The sequence below is a fragment of the Triturus cristatus genome, chromosome 4_2 (assembly GCF_964204655.1).
Source record: "Triturus cristatus chromosome 4_2, aTriCri1.1, whole genome shotgun sequence".
NCBI classification, from domain to species: domain Eukaryota; kingdom Metazoa; phylum Chordata; class Amphibia; order Caudata; family Salamandridae; genus Triturus; species Triturus cristatus.
In genome coordinates, this window is record NC_140586.1 from 731,826,280 (window position 1) to 731,839,712 (window position 13,433).

Here is a 13,433-nt window from a genome sequence, read left to right on the forward strand (position 1 = left end):
CATCAGAGACTCTTAATTTATTTTGAGTGCTTTAGGTGAGGTGCATAGACGCAACTCACTATTATTATTCATGTGGGACTGCATAACAAAGACATCAAATGTCTTTCTGGGGCTGTAGCGTCAGAAGAACTGGTGGTTCTTTTTTCAGTAGGGTGTGAGGGAGGAGGTGCACAGTCTGTCTGACAGCAGATCGGCAGGATTTCATTTTTTTTTGTTGTATGAAGAGATATTTTGAACATGTGTGCATCTGAGTGACAATAAAATAGCAAAAAAACTAAAAAGACTTGTGTCCAGTAAAACAACACAATCTGGGAAAGCCTAATGTTTGGAAAACCATCACCGCTCTATCACTCACCCTTCCGAGGCTGGTTATGAATACTGATGGCCTGCGTTTGATAGTGTCCATCATCATTCTGCACACAGACTAGATGAGAGTCTGCTTTCTCATTAAAGCATGCGCCACCTGCAAGCACATGCTCGTTGGACTTGTTCATGGCTTTCATCATCTGAAACACACCAAAAAGAAACCTTTCTCAATGGAGTCTGAAGGAAATTACAGAATGAAAAAAACGCTGCCATACACGGTCTTCTAAAAATTATTGTTGCAAGTGATTTGGTTTGGATTGTCCAGTACACACAGTAATACTGAAGAGTTCCCAACCCTCTCAAATAGGTCTCCTAAAATATTTTCAAAGCCTTTATATGATGCATTTCTTAAAACTTGGTTAATGGAACTTCAGCTTACCAGGTTTTAGATAAAAAAGTCAACATGTGCATCTTATGATAATGGGGATGCCCATTCAATTACGCTCCTTAGTCATTAACACAACAGAATGTATAAAGACAGAACTCTGACCAATCAGTTTAAGATATATAACTCATTCCTACATGCCCGGTCTCACCTTCTGTTAAATAACAGCACAGTGTGTTGTAAATTGCAACAGTCAGATTAAGGCTAATGACCACATCATTCCTTGGTGAGAATGCTTCTGATTTGCCACCACCTTCTGACACTGCCCCAAGTCTCCCCTACTAGGGCAGCGATGGGCCAGGCGCACACAGCTCCCTTTGAAAGAAGGTGTCAAAACAGCATGCTCTATCGCTTCCAATACTGCACTCATCCAGTTTCCAGCACCTCATGCTGAGGCCATATACGTTGGGATCAATGGCACCACCACCAAAGGTTCAGGCCAGACCCACATCTGTCTCCATCAAAGCCCCAACAAAGCAATCCGCATATGTCATGAGTAGCCAAAACCTTGACGGTTCCCAACATGTCCCCCTGAGGAATCAATGTCCCATCATCCAGCTCCATACTGGCAGCAGTCAATGAAGAAAACATAGAACCACAAGAGAAACATCCTGGGAGGCCACTGTGGCACTATGACGCTAGAAAGACCTATACAATACATTTATGGTGGGTTTTAAAGTAGAGGTTCTGGCAAAAGGAGTATCTTTGGATCCAAGTCCCAGGCCAGGGAGCCTTGTGAGTTGCCCCCTAACTGGCAGGTGGGCAGCTCTGTGAAGAGGGCCATATGGGGAAGCCTGCTGTATATAACTTTATCTATCCAGAACCGAGTATGGGATAGATGGAGCGGGCATGGGCTCCGATGAACTCAGGAGCACCAACGGCACATTTCAGATTACAGTCCATCAGGGTAGGCTGCATAGTAGTCAGATCATATTACTGGAGTTCCACACACCAGTTTGTTACTTAACAGGGCCTACATTCTTTGCAAGGCAAAGGTGGGGTCAGGGGTTTAGAGTGGGGATAAGGACTGGGCTCCCACAGGTTCCAAAACCCAGGTGGTCCAGTATCATGAGAGGGACTGCCCTGAAGGGGTGGGCTCCATTTTGCAGAACCACAACATCAATTGGTTGGTGGTTTCCTTACCCCCCTGCTGGGTGGACTTATCAGTTACAGTGAGGTAGGAATGATCAATTTAGGAGCCTTCCGTCTTAGCTCTTCTGAGGCAACCTTGCTAAGGAGAGAACCTGGTGCCAGCTGCAGCCATTCAATGCGGACGTCGTTTCAGCCTGCTGTCATGTGAAGGAGGAGGCCTAAGGAGCGGCTGGTTTAATCCTCGGCCAGCAGTGAGGCACCTACGACTGCTCCACCCTTTCCAGTTGACTGTTCTGCCTCTCACACCCAGCTTGTATGTGCATTGCTACCTGCTATATTTGAATCCAGCAAGCAAGCAGGTGCTATGACTGCCAACGTATGTATGACAGCCTATTCTTTAATCACATTGCACTTGGAGATTCTGTGGGTTGCAAGACTCAGGGTGTGATGATTTCTGAGGGGGCAGGTGGGAGGGCCCTGCACCTAAGGACTTTCATTGTTTATTGTAGTGTTCTATCTGTCATGAAGAATGTTGGGGGTGATTGGGTACTTTACAGGCGACGGTTGTTCTAACCAGTCGTCTCTTTATGGTTGTTGTTAAGCTGTCTTTGTTGTGGATTAAATCTACATTTTCCGACCTCAACGTGTGCCGCCTCATTCCTATGTGTATTTGGCGATGATCAGGAAGAAGCGAAGGCAGCACTCACCTGTTTGCGTGCTCATCTACGGTACTGCAAGGAAGAGTTGGCAGCTTGTGTTACGCTGGTGCCGCAGCGGCTTTGCAGTTTAAATTTTGTTGGTGCCACTGCGCAGTTACCACATTGTCGAGACCCTTGTGAGTCCCTTTTTGGGAATTTTGTTTTCTGAGAGTGATAGTGGTAGCTGGAGTTGGATTAGCGCATGCTGTCCAGTGACTCTGCGCGTGTACTGGATTCTGGAGCACGTGCTGTCCATCGTATTGGATCCTCAGTGACCTTGCTGTTACGTTCGCACACAGGTGCCACGTTTTGGCGGCCATTTAGGCCTTTTTTCGTGTACTGCCAATCATATTTACAGCGTTCATTATACCTGCAAGATTATGTAGGCACGCTATTGAATTTTATGACTAACACTAGCCTGCACCTTTGGTGGCGGGCACACCTGCGTGAATAGAAGGTTCTATATCCTGCACTGGCACACCAATTGCTACTTTAGAATATCCAGCCTGTATTATCGGTGACTGGCACACTTCTGGTAACAGTAAGTTTTATACTGTAATTTTTTCATACATTTTGGGAAATTGTGGTACTGTTGGGTGGTGTTTTCATTATGGCTAACATTGCAGCACCGCCAAATTTTTTACAAGTGGCAGGTGAGCCCAAAATGGAGTGGGAACTAGGATTTCTTATGTTCTCAGCATATGTAGAGGTTCTTGAGAAGGAGGATTGTCCTGCTAAGAGGAAACTAGCATTACTTAAGCAGTTTGGGTGATGCAGGCATGAAGGAATTTAGCAACATACCTCCCATAGAGAACGCTGGGGATATGGATGTTTTTGAAAAGGCAATCAGACAGATGAAGGTCCGTTTTGGAAAGAAGATCAATGTAGTGATGGAAAGGTTCAAATTGTATTCACTCGCACAAAAGGAGGAGGAATCATTAGAAGATTACGAATCTGCACTACGTACTTTGGCCGGGTCTTGTGCTTTTCAAACTATTACTTACGAACAAGTATTAAGATATCAAATAATGATGAAGCCCAAGAGTAAAAAGATTCAAGAAAGATTATGGTTGGGTACTGAATCTTCTCTTAGTGCAGTGGTAAATACAGCTAAAGGCATTGAACAGTCTGAGAAATGTGTTACTGAAATTAAAAAACAAAATTTCAAGGTTCAAAATACTGAACCTGAAGTTTCAGTGGTAAGGAACCAAATGGGACCAAATAAGAGTCTGACTAGTTTCACCAAGGAGGTTGAAGGAAAAATGTTTGACAATAAATTGTATGCTAAGGGAAATACTATAATTTGCTATAGGTGTGGCAGTACGAACCATGTAGGAAATTTCAAAGGGTGTCCTGCCTGGGACAAAATATGTGTAAAGTGTCAAAAAACAAGCATTTGCAATGCAATAGGTCTCGCATCAGTTAGAGTTATTGACATTGTAATTACAATTTTGCACGTATCCAAAAAAAACTGAAACGCTCAGGTTGTGTTACCGACATGCGCCATGGAGAGCTAACAAGTGATATACACAGCATAGACGCTACGTTCTAGAGGATAAAACAGAGCCGCAGGTTGTGAAAGTGGAATCAAAATAAAGCTGCGAACCAATCTCGCATACTAGAATGAACACAGGTGGCAGGTGATCGTGCAAGCTGTGTTATCTGACACAGTTAATATAGGTTTAACATCACAACGTTTTCAGTCAGGTTCTTTCTACCTGTGCAGCCACAGGTTCTCTTACACATAGGAGATGGGATGAAGTTGGTAGGGTTGACTACATTATGTGAGAAGAAAAGGAAAATTCTGCAGGAGATGATGGTTATGAGGCAAGTGCGGCAAATGTATAATTCTGTGGGAAACACTGCGTCCACCGTAGGAAGCCAAGTTGGAAAATGTGCAGTATTGGGCGTGATGGTTCGGCATGTGTCGTGGGACGTGCTGTTGCATCACCTGTCGCTGTGGTTATGAGTGCTAGTGACTCGTGGCGACATGTCCTTGTACTGTTGCTTGCCTTTGCACTAGCGAGGGAATGCTTTCCCTCCACATATGAAATGCAGTGGTTCCTGTACTAGTGAGGACCTGATTTCCCTGCACTTGGGAAATGCCATCTTTCTCTGCAATTGTGGTATGCGCTGTGTCTGCGCCTGTCCGATGCCAGCTGTCTCTGCGCCTGTCAGATGTTATCAGACGTTATCAAGACGCAGAGCATTTCTCACACAGTAGCTCAGTGGGATGTATGAATGTTGCAGAGAGCGGTGTTCTTCCATAATCCAGTACAACTTAAGCTTTTATCCTTTCCAGAAGATGAGTATCGCTGAGCTGGGCAGCAACAACACCTTTTTTAGGTTGGCCGGATACGTACAAGTTGGCAGGACATTAGTTTTCGTTAGTGAGCTGTGCAATGAGCCGTGCAAGGTGCACCTGAAACAGCAGTGTCTGTTCAAAGAAGACAGCGGTTGGCTCACAATAGGTTCTCTTTGAAATGCAAAGCACTGGAAAAGTAAGGTGGGAATTGGGGTGATGAATGAAGAATAGGGATAACCGAAAACCAGGCAGGTGCTATTTTACATACTGACACTATGGACAGCATCTCTGCACACCCAGATGAGCGTGCTCTAATTATATAAATAACGAAGCGTGTTCTTATAGTGACGTTTAGCGCTGTGCCGTATCTATTCTCTGTTATAATGAATACCGTTTATAGCTCATATTTCAATCTGATTCGACTCCAAGCACTGAATGTTGTGGTAAATGGCACATTTTATCTACTTCAGAAGGATGAAAAACTGAGTGAGTCCCACTGAGATTCAAACTTAAAAACTTAAGGGTAAGAGAAATTTGCAGCAGGCGCATTGCCCCACTGGGCTACGGTGGGACTGCCTCAACGTAGTATTCCACGCCCCTCCTTTTGAACAAATGGGAAAATTAGTAAAAGAAAACATGACCACACTAGAATGTATGGCTTTATAATCGAGATGTTCAGAAATCTGAAGTTGTTCTTAGTAGGTTATTCAAACTGAGCGACTAATTTGCATTTTGGCTCTTGTGGGTGTCCCTACAAGTAGCAGAATGCAACGTGAATCACGACCGTATGAACTGCTTTGACGTGAGGTAGGGCACCTCGTGATGACCGGAAGACCTAGGCACACAGCAGAAAGGGGTGCAGGGCTGCGTTACCTCGAGTGCAGCCTCCTGGTGCCGGGCTCCAGGTGCTCGCTGTGCAGGAGAAGAGCCATACAGTGGAAGAGGAAAAACAAAGCTGCTGACACCCTTCCAAGCACTGCCCAGCCGAGGTTATCACAAACTGGAGGGAAAAGGCAAAATCCACCCCGAAAACACGCCGGCAGCGGCAATCCAGGGGCCAGGAAGCGTATGGCCCCCAGTTCCTGGTCCGTAATGTAATTGTTCATGCTACGGCAGCTAGGAAGTGAGGTATACAGTACACACAATCTGTGAAGCAGGCCCCGCCCCGCGCTGTGATGTCACCGCAGCTAACTTTGTCAAGAGTGTGAGAGAGAGGAGGGTCCGGAGGGCTGCTCAGATCTCTGTATTTCTGCCCAGAAGGACCTTGATCTGTCCCCGTCTGATGTGACAAGCCAGCCTGACATTCACGAGCAGAGCCGCCTGTCCTTGGCGTGCAACAGTTGACTGCACAAGTAACGCCGGCACTGCAGGGCGGGCGCCCGACCTGCTCGTCTGAGATTTTAGGAGTTTATATAATGCCCTTGGTGAGCCAGTGCCAGTGAAATATCTCCGCACAACTTACAAGGCAGCAAATCTAATATAATTCCATTCGCTTCATTTGTTTCGCAAAAGCTCTGTGTGTAAATATAGCAAGTGGGACCTGCGGAAACATCCGTATTTCTACCGATGTAATCAACGTGTAAGCCACATCCTGTCCCTGCATCGGTGACCGCTTCATGGACTCATCATATATGTGCGGGAGCGTGGAAACACGTAGCACAAAAGCATCTCCGAACCACATCCTATCCCTGCGTCGGTGTGCGCACGTACCTGGGAACAAGCACAGAGCGCGGAATTACAACGCGGTGTAATGTGCAGTAACATGAAAACATAGCAAAACCAAAGGGATGTCACGCCCTGCAAAATCTCCAGTCTGGGTGGGCGAGGCAAAAGGGAGATAGGGAGGGAACAAACAAGCCTCACTTCCAGTAATAAGCGAGCGTTTATGACGTGTGCCATTTAAAAGCATGGGTGACGCTTCCACCCATCTTCCAAAGAACCCAGACAGAAAACTAACAACAATAGATCTCGCAAGCGAGCAGCGCTGCAATGCTAGGCAAGACCTAAAAAAAAATGGTCAGTTTGGTACAGTATGCAGATTGTCTCAAAGAGATAACCACATCACATTACTGTGTGTTGGTGACGCTAATTACATGGGGTTTCCCTGATGTAGAGCAATAATTGATGGCAAGCCAGTGTCTATGATGGTTGACTCGTGCTTGATATAGCATTATTGGGAAAAAGTTGTTCAATGAACTTTGGAGTGAGAAGCAATTATTTCCACCTAATATTCAACCTGGTGGTCACAAAATCGATTTAGAAGGGTATATGTGGGCAGATTTGGAAGTTGAGGGAAGAAGAACTAGAGGTAAGGTATATGTGGCAACTAAAGGAGTGGCTATTCTGGTATGGCCACATCAGCAAGAAATGGGCTTAAGATTAGTTCCGAATGCTACTCCACCTGTCTATGTTGTTTCCGTTGACAATGAAGAGTTTGTCAATGGAATCAAAGAAACATTTCCGAAACTTTTTGATGAAACTCTGCGAAAATACATAAATTTCAGACAAGATTATACTGAAGAATGAGGCAAAACCTGTCCGGCACAAGGTGAGAAATGTACCTTTAGCATATCGGATCATTCTTATAGTTATGTTAAATGATTTAGTTCAGAAGTCTATAATTGAGCCCATCGAATCCTCATCTTGGGTGTCTCCCAATATTTATCTTTTAAGGGTACAGGGGATCTTCTTCTGTGTGTGGTTCTACGCAGTTTGAATAAGGAGATATGGGTTGACAAAACATCCCCTCCCTAATATAAATTAATTATTATCTACGCTATCAGGTGCTTCGGTGTTCTCCACTATCGATTTAGCTAGTGCCTACCACCAAGTAGAGTTGCATGATGAATCTAAGCGGTTAACAGCCTTTGTAACACCAGAAGGTGTGTTTAAATTTTTGCAAATGCCATTTGGTTTGGCAAGTGCTGCTTCTGTTTTTCAGCATTTGATGAAGGAGCTTTTGGAAGGTAGTAAGGGAGCTATTGCCTTCCAGGATGATATTTTAATTTTTGGAGGAACATATGAAGAACATGACAAGAATTTGGAGGATTTGTTAAGAAGAGTGCAAGATAAAGGGTTGACATTGAAATTTTCTAAATGCAAATTTAGGCAGAATAAAGTTGAGTATTTAGGTCATGAAATTTCCAGTGAGGGTATCAAGTTTAAATTTAGCCATGTGCAAAGTATTTCTAATGCAACTGCTTCAGTAACCAAAGAGCAATTATTGTCGTTTCAAGGTCTAACTGAATTCTATGTTAAATTTATACAAAACTACTCTACTAAAGTGCATCTGTTAAGACTATTGTTAAAGAAAAAGGCAAGATTTGTATGGGTGAAAGATCAACAACTGTCATTTGATGTACTAAAGAAAGAAATTGTTGATGCTTCATTTTAAAAATCTTATGCGATTGGTAAGGAATGCATTGTATCAGTGGATGCTAGTAGTGTGGGTTTGGGTGCGGTGCTCATGCACAAGGATAGTACTGGTGAATATGTGGTATCATATGCTTCAAGGATGCTTTGTGACTCTGAATGCAATTACTCTACTATTGAGAAGGAGTTTCCACCTTGTACTTGGGCGGCCCAACATTTTCGTAAATTCTTATGGGGAACCAAATTCCGATTAAGAACTGACCATAAGCCATTGATTAATATGCTTGCGGCTGGTGGAGGCAGAACACTGACAGCTCGTTTAGCGAGATAGGCTGCCAAACTGCATGAATACCAGTGTGTGGTTGAATATGTTCCAGGTCGGGTTAACGTTCATGCAGACCGTATGTCACGTCTACCTTTAGTGCAGTGGTTCCCAAATTTTTTTGACCTGCGGCTCCCTTGACCTATTGGTTGATGGCTGCGGCTCCTCCTGAAAATAATTGCAATGAAGGTATTATAATTATAGATGTATCCTAAGTGATTGACCATTTGTCTGTGGGTTCCCTTAGACCACTGTAGTTACAAAGCGCTGTGCACATAGGAGGAACTCATGAACGGAAATAACAGTAACAGTTCGCTATATAAGGAATTCAATAATTAACACCAAATGCACATTACATACCATGCATTGATGCCATATTCTGCCATGCTGGTGAGATACTTTTCTGAGTGACATCCTCTTGTGTGAGAAATAGGCTCCGGTGAGCTCCCTAACTGACAACTGAAACCTTTTTACTTTACTATAAATTATAAGGATATTATCATTCAGTCACTCAAACAGCATGCTTTAGTGGACTAAAATAAACCTGCTTGTATGTGTGCAAATACACAGATCACATGAAATACAAAGTATTGCTTTGGACACCATCTCACAGAACAATCTTTAATAAAAACTTGGTTATACCACACCCTGGCAGGGTCTGTTAAAGGCACAAAAAGGACGTGCATTGGTTACCAGGATGCCACTTTCATCTAGTCAAAAAAGTGAAACACAAAACATGTGGATTTATTTTCCATAAGGGAAAAAAAGGATATCTGCTCTGGATGTTAGCACCTGTGACATTATTTTGCATATGAAATATTGGAAAATCGTGAAGATATTTTGAGCTGGACTTTATAAATTACCGCCGCTGGGAAAGAATAAGGATACTGCATAACTAATAGTCCAACTCCGGATGATTTGGTGCATGGAATTAGAGTCCAGTGGAGGCAGCTGTGTTTTAAGCCCTTTGGACAACCTAGCCCAGAATAATACGCGGAGAATCGTTCATGAATAAGTGCGCCCTGGAAAGGAGGGTGGTTGCCCTTATGAACTAGAAAACTTACCTGCAGCTTGGTTTATCTGTTCCGCTTTCTCTCCTTGACACGCCAAAACGTGGGGCTCGTTTCTTGCCTTCCTACACGTTTACGGCTGATTCTCTGCTAGACTGCTATGTGAAAAGCAGCCACTAGTTGGCAGCACAAACCAAGAATTTAATGACAATTGACTTGTAGACTCTCGACTGGAAATGCAATTTATTAAAAAATGCAGAGGCATTTAGCGGACCAGGAATGTGTGGTTTTGAAACTGTGTGCTTGTTGCACAGCACCCCTGACTAGATTTTATGGCGCAGCAGGGTGCCTCGGTGCACAGATTGGAAACCACTGCTTTCGTGGATGTAACCGAATTCAAGGACAAGGAGGAATGTGACGTGGCTTATACCATGGATGACGTCAATAGAAGTTTGGGGGAGGAGCATCCAACTAAAGACACTTCTGAGGAGAAATTAAAAGAAGCTATGAAAGAAGACTGTATTTTGAGTGAAGTTCAGAAGTGTTTGCACAATGGTTGGCCTGAAGAGAGGACGTTGAGTGGAGAACTAGCTTCATTTTTCAAAATCAGTGAGGAGCTTATGTTTTTACAGGGAATAGTCATGAGGGGGGACAAAATTGTTCTTCCACGGAAAAGAAGGGAAATAATTTGTGCTTTGGCCCATGAGGGACATATGGGAATGTCCACCACTTAGAGAAGAATAAGAGCGTTCTACTGGTGGAATTGATGGCATGGTTGACAAGTGGATCCGGGAGTGTTCTCCTTGTGCTCGGAGTGACAAGTCTGTTAAATCATTAACTGTTGATGTTACACCCACTGAATATGCTCCTGGACCTTGGAGAAAATTGAGTGTTGATATTGTGGGTCCTTTTGGTACACATCTGGGCAAGGATATGTATGCGTTAGTTCTTGTGGACTATTTATCAAAATGGCCGGAGTTGAAAATTGTAGAAAAGATTACGTCAACTTAGGTTATTGAATTTCTTGATGATATTTTTTGTCGTGGAGGGTTACTGGAGGAACTTATTTCCGACAATGGTCCACAATTTCTAAGTAAAGAACTTGAATTGCTTCTCAAAAGATGTGGTGTTCTACATAAGAGGGTGTCTAACTATCATCCTCAGGCTAACGGTCAAGTAGAATGCTTCAACAGAGTAATTAAGGAGTGTATTCAGCTAGCCATTAAAAGTGGTATGCTGTGGAGAAAAGCTTTACTGGCACTTTGTTAACTTATCGAACGTCACCAAATTCTGTCACAGGATTATCTCCTTTCGAGGCAGGAGACCTGGATCTAAACTTATGCATTGGTGGTTGAAAGAGAAAAATTCCTATGATACAGTTTTGAATTTTGCTGAAGTCAGGGAGCGTTTTAAGAAGTACCAAGAAAAGATGGTTGGTGACAATTCTAAGAACCAGTCTAATGAGTCTAAATTAAAAGTGGGGGATTAAGTCTGTGTCAAATTTGGGGGACTATTAAACAAGAAGTTAGCCAAATGGTCTGATCCTGTGAAAATAATTTAAGTCTTTAGTAAAGCAGTGAGAGTAGAAGGTGGGAATATGTGGAAGTTTAGACTTATTTCTGTCTGCAAGTTTCATGCTGGAGAGAAGCTACATGGGTTTCCGAATGATCAGTGTTCTAAAGTTTCAGACGACAGGGTAAGTTCGAGAAAGGAATTTTCGCACAGCAAGTCTGATGAGGATTGTGAATGGATTACTGGTTTTGATGATATGTATGACAGTCTGAACACTCAGTCTTTGAGTGAGTCTGATGCCAGTGTGGGCAAGAATTTTATTGGGCAGGACTCTGTTCCAACCACCAATTCAGATAATCAAGTGGCACAAAGTATAACTCAACCTATGGGTGAACAACATGTAGGAGGAATGAGAAGAAGTTCACGTATCAAAAATTTGCTCATGAAACTGAAGGATTTTGTTCAGTATTGATTTATTTTATGTTAATGTTCGGCACCTTATGCATTATATAATCAAGCATTGTGTACATATTACTCTTATGTTTTATTCTTATGTATTTATAAAAAAACAAATTGAGTGTGGTTTTTTTGTTAAGGGGAAAGGTGTGTAGTGTTCTATCTGTCATAAAGAACGTTGGGGGTGATTGTTTATTCTATAGGCGACAGTTGTTCTAACCAGTCATCTCTTTATGGTGGTTATTAAGCTGTTTTCGCTGTGGATTAAATCTACATTTTCCAACCTCAAAGTGTGCCGCCTCATTCCTACATGTATAATAGCTGGACCCTTTGGTTCTTGGGAGCACCCATTCCAGGAAGGAGTTATGGCTGTAACTCTTTCTTGCTGGTCTTTGCAAACTGCATCTACTACCAGAGAATAACAACCACAAGGAAAAACAAGCACTCCCATGCTCACCCTCCAGCATTCTACCCCTTGCCAATCCCCCCGTAATTCCCAAGCAGACCAATGGACTGATACATATTCCCCCTTCAGCACCTCTCCTCTGTCACCCTGGTTCCCACCTTGCTGGTTCTTCAAATTGATATTTCGGATTCTTTATTGTCATTTCATTTATGAAATAAACCACAACATAAAACTAAAATAAAATGAAGAAAAAAAAACAGCAAGGTAGATCTCTAACTGTAACTTAACCACTGTAATATTTTTTCCTGACTATCTCAGGGGCTGCTTAGTGCACTATAGGAGTGCATTACTGCCATCACAGACCCCACTATTTGACGTCACGCATTATACATCAAAACAAACATTACACCATAACATAACGCGTGTATTTGTAAAACGCACTTATCACCCATGGGTCTCAAGGCGCTGAATAACAGATGCGATATATTTTGTGCACAACCGTCTGCAGGACGAGGCTTGAACGATGAGAAAGCAGGGTCAGTTCCGAAAACTATAAATGTTGAGTTTTCATTGAGGCAAGCGGCAGACTTTCTAGAAAGTTCACTGACAACTGTGAAATAATTATGAATGGCTGACACCTTGGAATACTCTGGGTCAGTCAAAGGGTAGGATCGGTTTTTGGGGTTGACCCATTTGTGCAGACACCCCTCATGGAGAAATCTGGGGCCGATCGGATTGGGCTGTAGAGAGACATAGATCTAAGTAGTTACAAAGTCAGGCCTTTGCCCCCCCCCCCCCCTCCCCCCCCCCCCCACCGCCCGTACAGTAACTTAGAACCGTCTCTTAAACTTGTCAAGAAGGGAAATTTGACAGTTCTTTCTATCCCCCTCTTTCCTCCTCCACCTCATAATAATTCCAAGTAGACAGTGCTTATCGTTGTGTTCGAATTCACAGTCTCTTCTCTCAAATGTCACCTCTTTCCTCTGATGCCCAAAGGCCTGCCCAAGAAACAATCACCTACTGACAAAGTCACTAGCATCACGAATAGGATTTTATTATTAGTCAGTAAACCGATCAAAAAGAAGCATAAAACCTGGGAAATAAAGTTTGCTTTCTTCTGTAATTCTATTCCCACGCAGTGACCTGCTCTGAAAAATAAGAAACTTTAGTGAAGGAGACAGTTACTTGAGTTTGCAGCTAAGCCGATTATTTGCAGACATTATAAACAATGAAAACTAAATCATGTTCTCTGCCTTGCTTCAAATAAGCAGATATCTGCCAGCAAATGCGGGAGGTAATTGACAGGAATTGGAATTAAGGAGTGGAGAAGGGGATTGTTTTGAAATGGACTCCATGTTGTAGACAATATTACATCATCGGTTTTGCGCTGGGGGGGTGGGGGGACGACGACTGAAAATGTATGGCGTCTTTATTGCCGCCGGAGGACGGCCCTGTCTATTCTGAGCCCAATCACCCCTCAGGTGCCCACTTCATTTCTGACGGTCACAA

General features: G+C 43.2%; 1 protein-coding gene across 1 annotated transcript in view; it reads right to left on the reverse strand.

The window, feature by feature from the left end:
* The window catches only part of ZFYVE9 (zinc finger FYVE-type containing 9), a 565,807-nt gene that overhangs the window by 56,925 nt on the left and 495,449 nt on the right, over positions 1 to 13,433 (reverse strand). The window contains exon 14 of the mRNA XM_085602620.1: positions 356 to 506. Coding sequence (XP_085458746.1) covers positions 356 to 506 — 151 coding nt within the window. The remainder of the gene's footprint in view (positions 1 to 355; positions 507 to 13,433) is intronic.